Here is an 18,350-nt window from a genome sequence, read left to right as displayed (position 1 = left end):
GATGTCACACCTGTGACAGGTAAAAACATGCTTTTTTGAAAAACAGCGCCATCTGTTGGACGTAAAAAAAACATACGCTATACTAAATATTTTACGATTCCATTTCAATGTTTCCGATTAAGTACGTGAATAAAGGCTGCGACATGGCAGTTTTTGGTGTGCAACCAGAAAGAAATGATAGGAATGCGGCCATACATATCGATTAAATAGCACAGTATCAGGCTGGAAGATACATAAGCAGCAATGAAGCTGTATGGCGAATTCTTTCATTTCCTATACATGAACGAAGTCCAGCTGTTGTTCACTTAGCAGTACGTCTAGAAAATAAACAACGCGTTTATTTCAAAGCTGCAAATGTGCAATAAATAGCCCTGAATCCACCAGCTACATCGTTAACTGCTTTCTTCACGTTATGTCAAAATGAGGCGTTTGCGAAAACACTGCTGTATTCGGAAGTACCTACATATTACACATGAAATGCGAGTAGAAAATCATTTGAACGCCGCAAACAATTACAGCGAGTCGACGGACAACTGGCATATATAAAGAAACTACGATGGGCAGACTGTACACCGTGCATCCCAATCAAGATGAATGCTTCTTTCTTCGCATGCTGTTGCTAAATGTGCCCGGTCCAACGTCTTTCCAGCAATTGAGAATTGTCAACGTCGTTACACATGCCACTTTCCGCAGTGCATGTCAAGTTCTGAATTTATTGGAGAACGACCGACACTGGGATGTATATGTATGCATTAATGACGCGTGCAACACGTCACACCCAAATCAAATTCGTGCATTGTTTGCAATCATATTGACCGCCTGCTCTCCTACATCTCCAACAGAGTTAAATTCAAATATGGACATGGATTTCACAGCAGAAATCTACAACGAAGCGTTGATAATGATTGAAGATTTGTGCTTAGAAATCGCGAACAAAGTTCTCAATCAATTGGGAATGCCATCACCGAATCGATCTGCTGCTGTTTCGTTCGATGTAGAATTGCGTCGTGAACAAAATTACAACACGGGTGATCTTTTGTCGTATGTGCAATCAAATATTCCTAAACTAACGCTTGAGAATAAAGGCATTTACGATCAAATAATGCAAACTATCAATAACGGGATTGGAGAAATCTTCTTCTAGATGCGCCAGGAGGAACTGGCAAAATGTTCCTAATTTGATTCTGGCAGCAATTCGATCCAGCGGACAAAATAAATGCTTGCCTGAAATACTCTACTTTGTGGCGACACGTAAAGACGTTAAAATTAACTATAAATATGCGTGTCCAGCTGCAAAACGATCGATCAGCTGAGATATTCTCACATCAATTGCTGGAAATTGGGAACGGAAAGGTGCCGGTTGATCTGACCTCAGGACGAATTTCACTGCCTCATAACTTCTGCAATTTAGTGACGTCAAAGGAAGAATTGGTTGAAAAAGTATTTCCCAATATTCAAACCAATTATAAGAATCACGATTGGCTGAGTGAACGAGCTATTCTTGCGGCTAAGAATAAAGACGTCTACCAACTTAAGAATATTATTCAGTCTAACATTCAAAGCGAGGCAGTCACATACAAGTCCGTCGACACTGTTGTGGAAGCAGATGAAGCGGTTAATTATCCAACAGAATTTTTGAATTCACTCGATCTGCCAGACATGCCACCGAATGTACTGCAATTGAAAGTTGGTGTCCCAATTATCATGTTGTAAAATATCAACCAGCCAAAGCTTTGCAACGGCACGCAGCTTAAAGTAAAAAAATTAATGAGCAACGTCGTAGAAGCAACAATCTTGACAGGACCTTTCAAAGGCGAAGATGTCCTCATTCCTTGCATTCCTATGATTCCAACGGATATGCCATTTCAATTTAAGAGATTGCAATTCCCAATTCGATTGGCGTTTGCAATCACCATCAACAAAGTTCAGAGCCAGTCTTTAGAATTGTGCAGTTTAGATCTAGATACAGCTTGCTTCTCACATGGACAATTATATGTTGCGTGTTCTAGAGTCGGCAAACCAGACAATCTCTATATTTGCACACACAATGGAACAACAAAAATATTGTATACCCACAAGCATTGTGAAATTAAACATATTAGGAACGTGCGCTTTCTCTTCTTTCTTTTCAATTTAACCAGACTGAGCCACAGCAATGCGTGGCCGGGTACATCTAGTATATATATATATACCAAGCAGTTATATGGGAATAATGTATTTTTTTCTTTTTATCAATATTTTCATCTTGATTTTCATTCTACTTTTCTAGGTGTTCTAATTGTTTAATTAATCCATTATTTACTAATTAATGGGTCTGATGCTAAAGTAGTTGCAGCCTTTGATTATTTACTGTTGTTTGTCAGCGTGTCTGCTCTGCTCATTTTTAATTGTCATTATTAAGATACAATGAAGGTGAAAAACTGCACAGAGAAAGAGCAAAATATAATGAAATCAACAAAAGAAAGTTAAGCATTTAAATCTATAGCAAAAGCAGAAATATTTCTAAATCTATACTAATAAAAGGCAAAGCCCTCACTCACTGACTCACTCACTCACTCACTCATCACTAATTCTCCAACTTCCCGTGTAGGTAGAAGGCTGAAATTTGGCAGGCTCATTCCTTACACCTTACTTACAAAAGTTGGGCAGGTTTCATTTCGAAATTCTACGCCTAATGGTCATAACTGGAAGGTATTTTTCTTCATTAACTGTAATGGAGTTGAGCTGCAATGACGTGGGGGCGGAGTTTTGTGTGACATCATCACGCCTCTCACGTAATCACATGAACTGATTGATAACGCAGTGCGTAGAAAATCAGGAAGACCTCCAAAAAGCGCTTAACAAAACATGTATTATATAATTGAGAAGGCAGCGAAAAACAATAAGAAGCGAGCGAGTGACATATACTACCATATTCATGAGTGCTGCTACCTCGGAAAGAAAGCAAGGTGTAAACCTAAACTTTAAATTAAGTTCATAGACAGGCTACCGCTGGCGTTTCACATGCCCACAGGTAATGCGGGATACAAGTTTAATGAGAGGACGCAGGATATAAACGAGAGTTTTGATCACTTTGTAACTAAGTTAAAATTGTAGGTGAAGCGGTGTGCTTATGCAAATTCCGAGACTGTGTTTGTGGGGGATTGAAAGTTAAGGCGGGTGGGGGAGTCACGTCATCATCTCCCCTCCCATTCATCTCATTTCGCTCTGAGCTGAGCTCCGCGGCTAACGCCGTCTTCCGAAGCAACTTCCTCAGACTGCCACCAAATACTCCCAGAAAAATCCACAAGTTAATACACACTCTGTCTCTAGAGTTTCTACACACTGAATCCTCCAGGCACTACTTACAAAAGGTCACATTGACAATCGTGTTACGTTATTTTTAAAATCTTTCCTTTTCTTAGCACAAGCACAGCTGAGAAGCTTCGATGCATGTGCTCCATAACGCGTTAAAAAATAATGCATTTAATCACACTTTGCATTACAAGCAAAGGGAGCTTTTGTCAATGCATGATTTCCTGGTACACCGATTACATTGATCAGCGCATCCCGATTCATTTTACCCTCGCACCACCTTAGTTTGAGAAGAAGTATGAAAAATATGAGGTTAACACAGAAAAACATCACCAATTCAAGCTTTATGAATAATCGATTCGCCATCAATAATTGTTTTGGTAAAGCCATCCTCCTTCCATTTTATAATTTTTCCGCCAATAGCCATGATTAAATGAACGGTAAATAAAGTAAGAGCAAAGCGAGGGTGACTTATTTAGGCAGGCATATATATGACAGCAACACTCATGACAATGTCAATCATGTTACGTTATTATTAAAATGTTTCCTTTTCTTTTCATTACTTCTTTAACACACTACTTCTCCGCTGCGGGCGCGGTATTTTGCTATATATATATATATGAATGACCTCCAAAGAGCGCTGAGACTTTTGATATCATGAGCGTGTGTACAAAACTGTGGTCTCCTGCCCAGCAAAAGTCGAGCAGCCAGCGCGCGCATAGCTGTGCCGGCCTTTGAGACGCTGACTGCGCTTCTGCCTTAAGTCAAAGTGAGCACTTTTAATTTTTTCATCCTCCACCTGCGCTATAGCCCAGACAAGTGCAAACACGGGACCCCTTTTCTACACCACGGAAAAATAATATTAAGGCGATTCACACTTTCTTTTGCACGATACGATTATGAGGTCATCACCTCGGATTATGAAGACACGCACGAGTGGAGGACTGACAGTGCCATCACAGCCGATTAATGGCGGGACGTCTCACCAGTCTACACAAGACCCACCGCGACTGTCCTCAAAAGGCGATCATAACGTCAGCGAACACATCTCTCTATACTATATAAAAGAAAAAGGCAACTTTCCTTTCTTTACACCTTTTTTCCTTTTATCCCAAACCAAAGCCTTTCTCTCTTAACACTGCAGAGGACACAAAACTAATTTTCTTTAAATGCTGGTAAGGCACATTACCAGAGGCACAAATTTGAGCGTTCACATAGAAAATGTAATTTCTATACCACAGCCGTCGTGTAGCGCCTTTCAAAAGGGATCTACTACCAAGAGATGATCCATATACATTTTAGCTGCTGTTAGTTACTTACCTGTTGTGTTACACAGTCTTTAAAATGTAGTTTACCCAAACCACTCCAGTAGTGCTCAATGTACCTGTACTTCTTAAAACGTTAATGTTTTACTGTTTAATAACTTATAGACTATATTTTATTATTTTTCCCTTGCACTCAGTGACCAAAGCTATACACACACATATAGACACATACAAACATACACACAAGTATATATATGTGTATATATATGTATGTATGTGTATATATATATATATATATATAAACACACACACACCCCTATCTACATTATATATATATATATATATACACACACACACACATACATACATACATACACACATATATATAATTTGTGTGTGTGTGTGTATGTATGTGTGTATATATGATGTAGATAGGTATGTATATATATATATATATGTGTATATGTAGATATGTATATATAGATATGTAGATATGAAGATATGTATGTGTATATATATGTATGTATGTGTGTGTGTGTGTGTGTGTTTGTGTGTGTGTATATATATGACAGCAGCAATCCAAGCTGTGAGAAAACAGTAAAAAGGAGGCGTGTCAGACGTCGTGGTACATTTTCTGATGCAGCTAGACGAAAAAAACTTTGTGACGCTGCCGCCAAATACACAAAACAATTACTTTGACAATCATGTTACATTATTTTTAAAATGTTTCCTTTTCTTTCTCATAACTTCTTTAACACATGACATCGCTGCGAAGCGCGGCTATTTTGCATATATATATATATATATATCACAGCGACACTCATAACAGTGACAAAACAATTACATTGACAATCATGTTACGTTATTTTCAAAATGTTTCCTTTTCTTTCTCTTTCCTTCTTTAACACACTACTGCTCCGCTTCCAAGCGCTGGTATATATATATATATATATATATATATATATATAGATAGATAGATAGAGATATATATATATATAGATAGATATGAGAACAACATATATATATATATATATATATATATATATATATATATATATATATATATATATATAGATATATATGTATATATATATATAGATAGATAGATATGAGAACAACACTCATATCAATGACAAAACAATTACATTAACAATCAAGTTACATTGTTTTTCAAATTTTTCCTTTTCTTTTTCGTACCTTCTTTAACACACTACTTCTCCGCTGCGAAGCGCGGGTATTCTGCTAGTGTCTTATAAATGTAAAAATCATGCTGCTGTGCTTTTCTGAATGTAAAATGAAAAGAAAAATAATACCAGCTAATTAAATGAGATCAGTGTTATCAGGTGTTGTCACTGATTAGGAATCTAGTTGGAACAAAAACCTGCAGCCACAAGGGGGCTACAGGACCGAGGTTGGGAAACACTGTCCTAAACAGAAGATACACAATCCATTAAGAGGGGCACTTGTATAGAATTGTCTTTTAATCAATCAGGTGGTCACCCTGTACTTTTTATAAAGCCATTCATCCAAAGATGATTGATACTGTACATAAAACATTTCATGGTAAGTATAGGAGTTTTAAACCACTGTGCATGTTACAATTAGCTAACAAGTCCATAAGTCAGAGCAGGCAAAGAGACAACATGGCAGAAGCAGGTGACCTGGCACTGCAGGGACAGATATTGTCCAGCTCATGGTTCAAGCAGCATGTTTCCAACTTGGTAGCAAAGGATGAATGATGGGAAGCGAGGATACAATTCCTAACTATTTGACAAAATATACAGGACTATTTGTTAAAAAGTCTTTATTTTAAAGACTTAATTAAGATAGTTTTTGAATCATCTATACTAATAAAAGGCAAAGCCCTCACTGACTGACTCACTCACTGACTCATCACTAGTTCTCCAGCTTCTCATTTAGGTAGAAGGCTGAAATTTGGCAGGCTTATTCCTTACAGCGTACTTACAAAAGTTAAGCAGGTTTCATTTTGAAATTCTAAACGTAACGGTCATAACTTACGATAACGGTCGACAACGTCCACCATGTTGAACTTTCTTATTTATGGCCCCATCTTCACGAAATTTGGTAGGCGTCTTCCCTGCGCTAACCGAAACCGATGTACTTACTTATTTCGATGGTATAACGCCACTGTCGGCCGCCATATTGAACTTTCCAGAGTCACCAATTTTCCAACTTCCCGTGAAGGTAGAAGGCTGACCCCATCTTCAAGAAATTTGGTAGGTGGCTTCCCTGCGCTAACCAAAACCGATGTACGTACTTATTTCGGTGGTATGACGCCACTGTCAGCCGCCATATTGAATTTTCCAAACGTCACTAATTCTCCAACTTCCCGTGTTGGTAGAAGGCTGAAATTTGGCAGGCCAATTCCTTACAGCTTACTTACAAAAGTTAAGCAGGTTTCATTTCGAAATTCTACGTGTAACGGTCATAACGGTCGACAACGTCCGCCATATTGAACTTTCTTATTCATGGCCCCATGTTCACGAAATTTGGTAGGCGGCTTCCCTGCGCTAACCGAAACCAATGTACATATTTATTTCGGTGGTATGACGCCACTGTCAGCCGCCATATTGAACTTTCCAACGTCACTAATTCTCCAACTTCCCGTGTAGGTAGAAGGCTGAAATTTGGTACTTATTTCGGTGGTATGATGCCACTGTCGGCCACCATATTGAACTTTTAACAGAAACCGATGTACGTACTTATTTCGTTGGTATGACACCACTGTCGGCTGCCATATTGAACTTTCCAATGTCACTAATTCTCCAACTTCCCGTGTAGGTAGAAGGCTGAAATTTGGCAGGCTCATTCCTTACAGCTTACTTACAAAAGTTAAGCAGGTCTCATTTCGAAATTCTACACATAACGTCATAACGGTCAACAACGTCCGCCATGTTGAACTTTCTTATTTATGGCCCCATCTTCTCGAAATTTGGTAGGCGGCTTCCCTGCACTAACCGAAACCAATGTACGTACTTGTTTCGGTGATATGATGCCACTGTCGGCCGCCATATTGAACTTTTCAACAGTCTTTGTTACTTGTGGGCCCATCTTCAAGAAATTTGGTACGCGGGTTCCCAACGCTAACTGAATCCTACTTACGTACATATATACGTCCATAGCCTGCAGCTCGGTCACCGTGTGAGGCGGAGTTGGGTCCCTCATCCAAATGCCTCCCACGTTGTTGGCTGCCTGCCTATATAAGGCCGTCCGTCGCTCCGGTCTCTACATTCCCTTCCTTGCTTCGCCACGGGATTCACGTCTCCCTACTGATAACTTCAGCCTTTTTGTTTAATCCACGGCTTCTCTGCTGTTTTATTGTTTGTTTATTACAATTATAGTTATTGTATAGGTATTTTAGACCTACTTTACATTGCTCAGGTACCCATTTCCTTTATCATTCCAACCCCCATTACCATGTCTATCGAGGTGATCACTATCGATCAAAGAACTGTCACTTACCGAGTGGTTTCCATGCCCAGAGATGGCACCTACCTTTTCCATTCTCTTTGTTACATATTGCATGGCCATATCAGGCTCACTCTTGATATCCGGAGGAACATTGTGTCTTATGTATTGAATGAGTGGGACAGGGTTAAGGTGTGGACTGATGACGGTACAGGAGATAATTATACTACACAGGAGCACTAGAAGAGTGAAATGCTTAAGCCCTTCACCTATGGTTCTGCATGTGAGTTGATGGCTGCCGCTGAATTGTTCGGTTGTCGCTTTCAAGTGTACCGAAATGGCCAAATATTTTACACCTTTTGACAACCGCCAATGCCTCTTAAACATCTTAGATTCACAGGTGACGATTTCAGTAGTGGACACTTTGAGGTTTATGAATGTTTAAACTCTCAAAAGCTGGATGTGATTTTATCAATGAAACTGGTTGTGTGCTTACAACGCTTGACAGATGCTGAATGTCACTTCAACACAAGTCCTGCAAATACTGTCATAATTGACACAAACCATGAAACTCAAACCGATTATGACAGCAGCAATCCAAGCTGTGAGATTTGAGGCAAGATTGCTTTTTACATGGCCAACTGTACGTTGCATGCTCAAAAGTAAGCTCAGCGCACAGTTTGGTCACATTACAACCGGAGGGCCGAACTCACAATGTGGTATACAAAGAGATCCATAACAAATAATTATTGCCATATTTTCCCTCAGTTTAAAAAGGTTTAATTTTCTTCTTAATAAAAATTTTAATGCAGTACTTCGCCGCTACGAAGCTCGGGTATTTTGCTAGTTATATATATATATATTTTATTTGCACTGAGCATTAGGAAAAGTGTCCAAGAAGTTTTCTGTTTAGCTATTCAGCAGAAGTGTCAAGAAATTCTACTGGGGTGTCTTTATACCAACAGCAATACATTTGTATTTACTTACAGTATCTACCTATTTATGTATCTGTTTATTTAAAGAGCTTCTGTAAAAAGCCAAATTTCCTCCTGGGACAAATACAATTTTATCTATCTATCTATCTATCTATCTATCTATCTATCTATCTATCTATCTATCTATCTATCTATCTATCTATCTATCTATCTATCTATCTATCAAGTGTTGTCTGTTATGTGGGTGAAAAAGCAACAATTGGCAACAACATTCTCTGAATAATTCAGCATAGTGCACCATACTTGGTGACCTCCATGTTGCCTGAGCCTCTCCTACAGCAGTGAGGCTGTTCTTCATTTAGACATGAAGATGTCACAATCTGTCTTGAGGCCGTCTACATCACTTGTCTTTCCCTTACCTGCAGATGCAGGACTAATTAGAAACAATGGAAGAAATCAGACATCTGTACAAAAAGATTAGTTAGTGTCTGCTAACACTGCTAGTTTCAAATGTGGAAAGTATCAGGAGTTCACTGCATGCCTTCTGACAAGACCAGTACTATATGAGGGCTTTCCAAGCATTGGAGCTCAGCTACAATCTCTGATTTTTTTTTCTTTGCATTCTTTCATGGCACAGCAAACACAAGACATCAGACAGACAAGCTTCTTATTGGTTTTCAAGGTCCAAAACACCAGCATTGCTTCTTTCTCGCCATTGCATTATTTGTAATGGACATTTGTGTGGGGGCTCATTGGTTGTTAGCTCTCATGCACACAAGCCCACACCTACGACTTAAGTCAAAAATCAAACCTGTTTATTCTGTTGGGGTGAGTCACAGAGTTTCTGGGGATGTTAGAGTACATGATAGAATATCATAGGAGTGCACTGCGACTACACCTCTGACTCTCTAAGATTACATAAATGAAGTCTGCAACTGAGAAACGCTGGAGAAGTCATACAGTGTGATGGGGGCTTCCACCCTTTAACACTGGGATACCAACAGTTGCTTCCCTCTGCACATTTTCTAAAGCTTACATGTCTTTTCCATAGAGTGATGCAGTTTTACAATGTCACCTACCGTTGAATGACCTTTTAATTAGCTTAATAAACCACAACTCTTTATCAGAGGTCACTTCCTGTACGTCAGTGTTTCCCATCTTGTCTTTATCATTAATGCTCTGTTTCCTGACACTTTTTTTTATTTATAGTACATCAAACTGCAATTTCTGAGTGTTTTCACAGTTCTGACAATAATTCAAGTTTGTTATTGCTTTGGTGACTCCCCAGTATTTTCTGACCCTTCTTTTTTGTTCTCATCTACTAACTTCATAAGATTACCGACTGTATCAGAGTCTGTGTCATTAGTGTAAATTATATGCAGATCACTGAGGAACTTCACTCCAAGCAGAATTGTCTCTTGTCTGTCATCTTTGTTTTCATGCAATTAATCAAATTGAAATCCAATTTTTAAAGATCATAAACCATGAAACTTGGGTGTTAGGTGGACCCGAGCCCAGACTACTTGTAGTCTATTATTAGTGATGATTCCATTGAAGCAGAATTTGCAGTGAAACTGTGTTTAGCATCTGTGTCTACCCATTAGATTTCCATCTCATTTTCATGTCATCTAGAAACCTGTTGTAGTGCTGATGTGTGGATAACAGTTCTCATTGAGCTGGGGATGAGCATATTCAAAGTTTAAATTGTAACAAAAAAATCCACATCTGCACCATTATCTTCTCAGATAATTCAAAGAAGAGAGTTTTTGATGTTGCTGCATTTTTTTGTCTCATCGCAGGTTGTTTTTATCCATTTTGAATTTCTAAACTTCTCCCTTTTATTTTCATGTGGACACTTTTCTGAAAAATTAATGGGACTGGAAATGGTATATGATGGTGCCATAAACCATAAGGAATAATGGAAAAAAAAAAACCAACTATTTTTAATGATTTTCAAAGTTGTGAAATCACCAATTTTAACACAAATTTCGCCAAACTGTATGTGAGAAGAAAACTGGCTATTTCGCTTGTCACTCTTGTGATGTTATTCTCTTTAATAAAACCCCTGTGTGCGTCCAGGTGTCCGTGTGTGTGTCTTCTGGTGAAGTGTGCATGTGCGGGGCCACACGGCACGTGTTCAGTCTCTTCCTGTGCATTTCCTGTGTGTGCAGAGAGAGACACACATAGGTGCGTGCGCGCGAGAGACAGACACACACACAGGCGAGAGACACACACACACACACAGACACAGAGGCGCGCGCTTAATAGAGACACACACACGCAGGCCCGCGAGAGAGAGAGACACACAAACCCAGGCATGCGCGTGCATTGTTGCAATGTTACTTTTCTTGGTTGTTTATTAAATTACAGATTTTTCAAATGTTCATCTTTTTCCCTGTGCTTAAAACTCATTAAAAAAAGTGTTTTTAGCGAGCGGGTCGTAAGGCTATAGTGCGAACTCTTGCAGTGTTACTTTTCTTTGTTGTTCAAGGTTTTCTTAGTGTTATTCAATGGTTTTACATTTAATTTACTATTATGCTGTGCATTCAATGGTATAATTAACTATATTTGTGCTTAAAATCTTAAAAAAATATATATTTACATGCAGTTCATACAGTCTGGAACGGATTAATTGTATTTACATACAATCCTATGGGGGAAATTACTTCGGTTGCACCGAGGTTCCACTGTATTACTGTCAGACAAGATTACAGGCATTTTACGGAAATACAAACCAGTATTACTGAGAGAGAAAATTAAAGGCACACAATACAGTGATGCATAATACAGCCACATACAAGGTCCCTTGCCATTTAATATAGACTGTTCCTACTAATGTTTATGTACTACTGTTCTAGCGCCCGTTATTGTAACGGGCTTAATGTCTAGTATTTTACATAACCTTCAGAATGAAATTTTTGCTGTCGGAGAAGGACAGTGCTGGCATGGTACATGTTGGTCAAAGAGTGCAGACAGGATTGTCATTGTGCTGCTTACGTGTGACAGCAACTCTGAACTGAACAGAATTGACAACACTGCAGTTTTATTAAGGCAAAGTCTTACACTGATGAAACGACAGCGCTGCTGTATGCCTGCATATACTTACTAGCTGCAACAGACACAACGAAACAGAATGAAATGTGTTGTTTTAGCACATACAGTTGTTGCTGTTCAGAGTAGTTAACTTCTGAATATGGTATTCTTGTTGGCAGCATGGAAAATGATTTTTACTTATTATTATATTCTTTTTACTGTTAGCTTTTACCCTTAGCACTCTTAGGATACATTTTATTAAAGCATTTTGTAAATGAGACAGTCCAGCCTTAATCTAAGCTGTGCTGGTACAGCATTGAGAAGAGCTGGCACATGCATGAATAGGAGACATTTGTACTCCAAGGCTGCGTTTATCAGTAACTTGCAAGGACATGAGAAATGCCCACTAATTACATACTCCTGAAAGTAACTGTGAATATAAGAAGTGTAATCAACAACTGTCAGTTAGTCATCACCTTCACTGCACTGCAGATGGATCCACACACGTGATAATAAAGGCTTGTCACCGTCCTGAATCGGCCCCGTAACTTTATCTTTGACAGTAGACATTCATTCAAATTTATTTTGTAATGAGGAATTTATAGTTTTTTGCTTATTGATGCCAATACAGTGTCATTATTTGTAGCAGTAATAAAACAAAATTGATCGGATCAGCATTAAAACATCTTAATAATGTTACCAAATACCGCGACTGGTGTTGTCTCCTGTAATAATAAGCAGATCTGTAGTGATCTCTATGAAGAAAAAAAAAAACAAAACATCCACTACTTAATCTGATTCAAGTTGTTATTGTGTGGGTGGGTGTGTGTGTGTGTGTGTGTTAGTCATTATTGACCCTAAAGAACAAACTTTTCTGGCAGGCCTGGTACCAAAATAAGTTGGTTTTAAGGTTGAAGTTCATTTGTGTAATTAAATGTACAGTAATGCTATTTATGTAAGAGAGAAGCTGATTTATCAGCAAAAGGTCACATGCTGGCATGAAATCTAATGGCCTTCATGCTTTATTGCATTTTTTCTATATTTCAAGGTGCTTTACAAGTGCAAGAAAGTATTTTTTCCCCCCCAAATAGGAGTCTGGAGAAGTTAAGTGACTTGCTCAGGGTCTCGCAGTAACACTAAAGAAACCGCTGAACTGACAGTCTTTGCATTTCAAGTCTACTGCCCTAACCACTATATCATGCTGACCTGAGAGGCTTAAATATGCAGGAAAGGTTTTCTGGCCATAACTATCGGTGCTGAAGATAATCCAACAAAAAACATTGTAAAGATGGAGCTGGTGATTAAATAGTCAAGGACTGATTTTATTAGTGACAAGCAGAGACAGTGCAGAACAGCCAGGTATTCACTGCTATTCATTTCATAGAAAGAGGAAAAGATCCTGGAGTGTTTGAATTGTGGATATGCAGTCATGGTAGCGCACACAGTTGACTCTGCTTGTGCTAACAAAGTCGGAGAAAAGCAGTGAGGCAGTGGATGGAGCCACACACTTGAGAATCTATCCATCCATCTGCTTAATGTGCTTATATAAGGCAAGGCCACAGAGCAGCTGGAATCTATCCCAGCAATCACTAGGTACAAGGCCATTTCCTTGTGAACGAACACAAACACACACACACACACACACACACACACACACACATACAGTGGTGTGAAAAACTATTTGCCCCCTTCCTGATTTCTTATTCTTTTGCATGTTTGTCACACAAAATGTTTATGATCATCAAACACATTTAACCATTAGTCAAATATAACACAAGTAAACACAAAATGCAGTTTTTAAATGATGGTTTTTATTATTTAGGGAGAAAAAAAAATCCAAACCTACATGGCCCTGTGTGAAAAGTAATTGCCCCTGAACCTAATAACTGGTTGGGCCACCCTTAGCAGCAATAACTGCAATCAAGCGTTTGCGATAACTTGCAATGAGTCTTTTACAGCGCTCTGGAGGAATTTTGGCCCACTCATCTTTGCAGAATTGTTGTAATTCAGCTTTATTTGAGGGTTTTCTAGCATGAACCGCCTTTTTAAGGTCATGCCATAGCATCTCAATTGGATTCAGGTCAGGACTTTGACTAGGCCACTCCAAAGTCTTCATTTTGTTTTTCTTCAGCCATTCAGAGGTGGATTTGCTGGTGTGTTTTGGGTCATTGTCCTGTTGCAGCACCCAAGATCGCTTCAGCTTGAGTTGACGAACAGATGGCCGGACATTCTCCTTCAGGATTTTTGGTAGACAGTAGAATTCATGGTTCCATCTATCACAGCAAGCCTTCCAGGTCCTGAAGCAGCAAAACAACCCCAGACCATCACACTACCACCACCATATTTTACTGTTGGTATGATGTTCTTTTTCTGAAATGCTGTGTTCCTTTTACGCCAGATGTAACGGGACATTTGCCTTCCAAAAGTTCAACTTTTGTCTCATCAGTCCACAAGGTATTTTCCCAAAAGTCTTGGCAATCAGTGAGATGTTTCTTAGCAAAATTGAGACGAGCCCTAATGTTCTTTTGCTTAACAGTGGTTTGCGTCTTGGAAATCTGCCATGCAGGCCGTTTTTGCCCAGTTTCTTTCTTATGGTGGAGTCGTGAACATTGACCTTAATTGAGGCAAGTGAGGCCTGCAGTTCTTTAGACGTTGTCCTGGGGTCTTTTGTGACCTCGCGGATAAGTCGTCTCTGCGCTCTTGGGGTAATTTTGGTCGGCCGGCCACTCCTGGGAAGGTTCACCACTGTTCCATGTTTTTGCCATTTGTGGATAATGGCTCTCACTGTGGTTCGCTGGAGTCCCAAAGCTTTAGAAATGGCTTTATAACCTTTACCAGACTGATAGATCTCAATTACTTCTGTTCTCATTTGTTCCTGAATTTCTTTGGATCTTGGCATGATGTCTAGCTTTTGAGGTGCTTTTGGTCTACTTCTCTGTGTCAGGCAGCTCCTATTTAAGTGATTTCTTGATTGAAACAGGTGTGGCAGTAATCAGGCCTGGGGGTGGCTATGGAAATTGAACTCAGGTGTGATACACCACAGTTAGGTTATTTTTAACAAGGGGGCAATTACTTTTTCACACAGGGCCATGTAGGTTTGGATTTTTTCTCCCTAAATAATAAAACCATCATTTAAAACTGCTTTTTGTGTTTACTTGTGTTATATTTGACTAATGGTTAAATGTGTTTGATGATCAGAAACATTTTGTGTGACAAACATGCAAAAGAATAAGAAATCAGGAAGGGGGCAAATAGTTTTTCACACCACTGTACATATACATCAGGATCCAATTTAGCAACACCAATTCACCCACCCTGCCTGTCTTTAGCAAGTGCAGGTATATTGTTCAAGTATGCCACGGGATTAACTGACGTATGAATGACTACCTTACATGTTAGGCCTTACCTGGAAGCTCCCCAGCCCGAAAACAGATACTGCTCTTGGCTCTGAATTACAAATGGTCCGTTCATCTGTTCAAGATTCTTTGGCTCCCGGATGTTATGCTCAGAAGCCATGCTGTTCTTCATCACTATGTCTTTGGTGTGATGTGTATCATATGGTGTGGCTTGCTTGTACATCTTCCTGTTTCTGTTTACAGTAAAGCAATAAAAGATGTGGTCAGTCCTTATTTTATATCCATGCATCCATTTTCCATCCCGCTAAATCCGAACACAGGGTCACGGGGGTCTGCTGGAGCCGATCCCAGCCAACACAGGGCACAAGGCAGGAACCAATCTCGGGCAGGATGCTAACCCACCGCAGCCTTATTTTATATAGCAATATCTATTTTGAACTCCTAGTGCAGTTTAATAAGAATCAAACATTAAGGGACATTAAGGGTTCAGGAATATCACTGAGTCTTACAAAATGTAAATTCTCAGATAACAGTGTGCGACTGCTTAGACAGATTAATATTTATTACTTAATTAATTAAATTAATTAATAATTTATATTTCAAATGTATGAAAGGTTTATGGAAGAAAATGACACTTCTGTAATTACCTGTGGAAATGACAAAGAAAGTAAAGTAACAATGACAGTGAATAAATAAAATAGTAACAGTAAAAATGAAAAAATAATAATCAACGTAACACAGTTCTCATATTTGTATAGTTTGGAGTTCCCACAGGTTAGGTGACACAAAGGTGGGGACCAAGATTGTCCAGACACCCTAGTAGAGCAGAGGCATACATATCAAGATGAGGACATCTACAAAGGCACCACTAGGCCTCTGAGCCCACTTTCGCGTAAGCCTTTGTGCCAAAAGTCTGTTTGTCTGATGATTCTGCACTGCTGCAGAATGTCTATGTGGTTTTTGTAGTCATGTGTCCAATTGCAGTATCTGTAGCTAGTCAGTAGCAGCACTTTGGTGAACTGGTTAGATCAAGGGTCTCATGTTCAAATCGTGGACTGTTAGCAGGGGTAATTCTCTCGTATATCCAAAAGGGTAAATGTTTACATTTTAATAGAGGGATTGCTGCAAATGTGTCCTAATGACATGGCATCCCATCCAGTGGAAATTTCAGCCTTACATGTGATGTTTTAGGGTTAGGCTGTTTGTTGCAATTGAAACCAAGTAGTGGTCAGAAAAATGATACATGGATGGATGAGGGCACGATAATTTTACATGTGGTGGCCCGCTGGGTAGAACTACTAGCCTAAAGATCCAGCATTCCTTGTTCAAGTCCTGCACTTGCTCATTGTCCTTGTGGAGTTTACTTTTTGTCCCAGTGTTAGTGTGGGTATTCTTCCCCGTAATCCAGTTTGCCTCACACATCCTCCAAAAGCATGCAAGTCAAGTTAGTTGGTGATTCCAGACTGGCCTCAGTGTGTGAGTGAGTGGTCTCTGTCATTGACTAGCAGCCTGTCTAGGCCTCTGTTTAATGCTACAGGAATAGGTTCAGGTCTTCTTAGCTTTTATTGGAGAATCATTTAACATAAAATTCATGTCAGGCTTTGCCAGGACAGTTCCACTTAGAATTCGGTAGGATGAATGCGGCAGACTTGCTCTCCCCCTGCTTCCTCTCTCTTAATCTGTTATCTGAGGTCATCTTGATGCCCTGGCCATTGTCTTGTCCTGGTGCTGTCAGAGTGTGCAGAGATTTGGAGGCTAGAAGATTATGGAGGGCAGCAATTCAGAAGTCCCAGGGTAGAGCAGGTCAGTGGTGGCAATATGGAAATAGAGTGAGCTTGTTCAAGAATATTATGTTGTTTTATTTTTATAAATTAGTCTCCATGAGACTAAGAAATTGGATAAGGAGGTTCATTGAAAGTGTAGATAAATGAATGGATATTAATATTGTATATGATGTGTTAACAGTCTGTGCTATGAGGAGCACAAGATGCCAGTGGTATATGGACAATTTTACTAAGCTACTAATGGACTGGTGATAGAAACATAGGCAATGTAAATTATGTATACAATGAAACTGTTAAGGGGCAGAGAACTGTAGATTTGTTATACATTTAAAATATAATATGTGCGTTAAATACTCTGAAAAGGATGACATGGCCTTATTAATAATATACAGTAACTGGGATATTATTGTAAGGATTTGTTTTCATATGAAAAACCTGGTTACAGTTATATCCATCCTGCCTTTTATTGCTTGACAGCATTTTCAAGCTTATTTAAAATCTCCACAGTCATTGGCTGAGCTTATTTCTGACAGAAAATTGCCATTTCCTACCTGCGTTTGCTACACCCCAGGCAAAGAAAGCACAGCAGCAGAAGCAGAAGAAAGAGGAACAGAAGGAGGACAGCAAGAATGACCACTCCGGCTGTGGTGGCTCTGTCCCGGAGCTCAATGGCTTCATATGGGATTGGTCCTAGGATGAAAAAGAGAGTATGATCATCAGGCTTAAGGTCAGTTTCCATTTCAAATGTTTTGTTGAATATTCTACTAAAAGATACAGTAGATAGACAGAAAGGACACTAAATGATATTCAGATTTAATACATTAATACATTTGATAGATTGGTAGGTATGAAAAGCACTATATCATAGATAGAGAGATAAAAAGGCACTATATCATAGATAGATAGATAGATAGATAGATAGATAGATAGATAGATAGATAGATAGATAGATAGATAATAAAAAAGGGCTGTTGTTTCTTTTTATGTATTTTCATACATGTCTAGTAAGTTAATAAGGTAGCTCTTTTTTTCAGAAATAAAAATTTTGTTAAAAGTTAATACTGCTTTTGATGTAACACTCAGACAATCCTTCCTTTGTACTATCAGTTCTATTGTTTCTTATTTCTTCTTCCACTTATGAGCCCAGCACCCTGTACTCTAATAATAAATCAGTTTACACAAAAGACAGGCAACATAAGCACATGAAACATGCATAGAGAAACATCAGGCGATATATACAAAAATATACATATA

The 18,350-nt window shown here is 39.0% G+C and overlaps 1 protein-coding gene across 1 annotated transcript in view; it reads right to left on the bottom strand.

The window, feature by feature from the left end:
- Positions 1-18,350, bottom strand: part of LOC120533813 (collagen alpha-1(XII) chain-like) — a 57,176-nt gene that overhangs the window by 3,428 nt on the left and 35,398 nt on the right. The window contains exons 14-15 of the mRNA XM_039760813.1: positions 17,648-17,786; positions 15,363-15,545 (exon numbers count right to left, since the gene is read on the bottom strand). Coding sequence (XP_039616747.1) covers positions 15,363-15,545; positions 17,648-17,786 — 322 coding nt within the window. The remainder of the gene's footprint in view (positions 1-15,362; positions 15,546-17,647; positions 17,787-18,350) is intronic.

This window comes from Polypterus senegalus, chromosome 8, assembly GCF_016835505.1.
Source record: "Polypterus senegalus isolate Bchr_013 chromosome 8, ASM1683550v1, whole genome shotgun sequence".
NCBI lineage: Eukaryota > Metazoa > Chordata > Cladistia > Polypteriformes > Polypteridae > Polypterus > Polypterus senegalus.
Note: the sequence above shows the minus strand (reverse complement) of the source record. Positions and strands in the feature narration are given on the sequence as shown.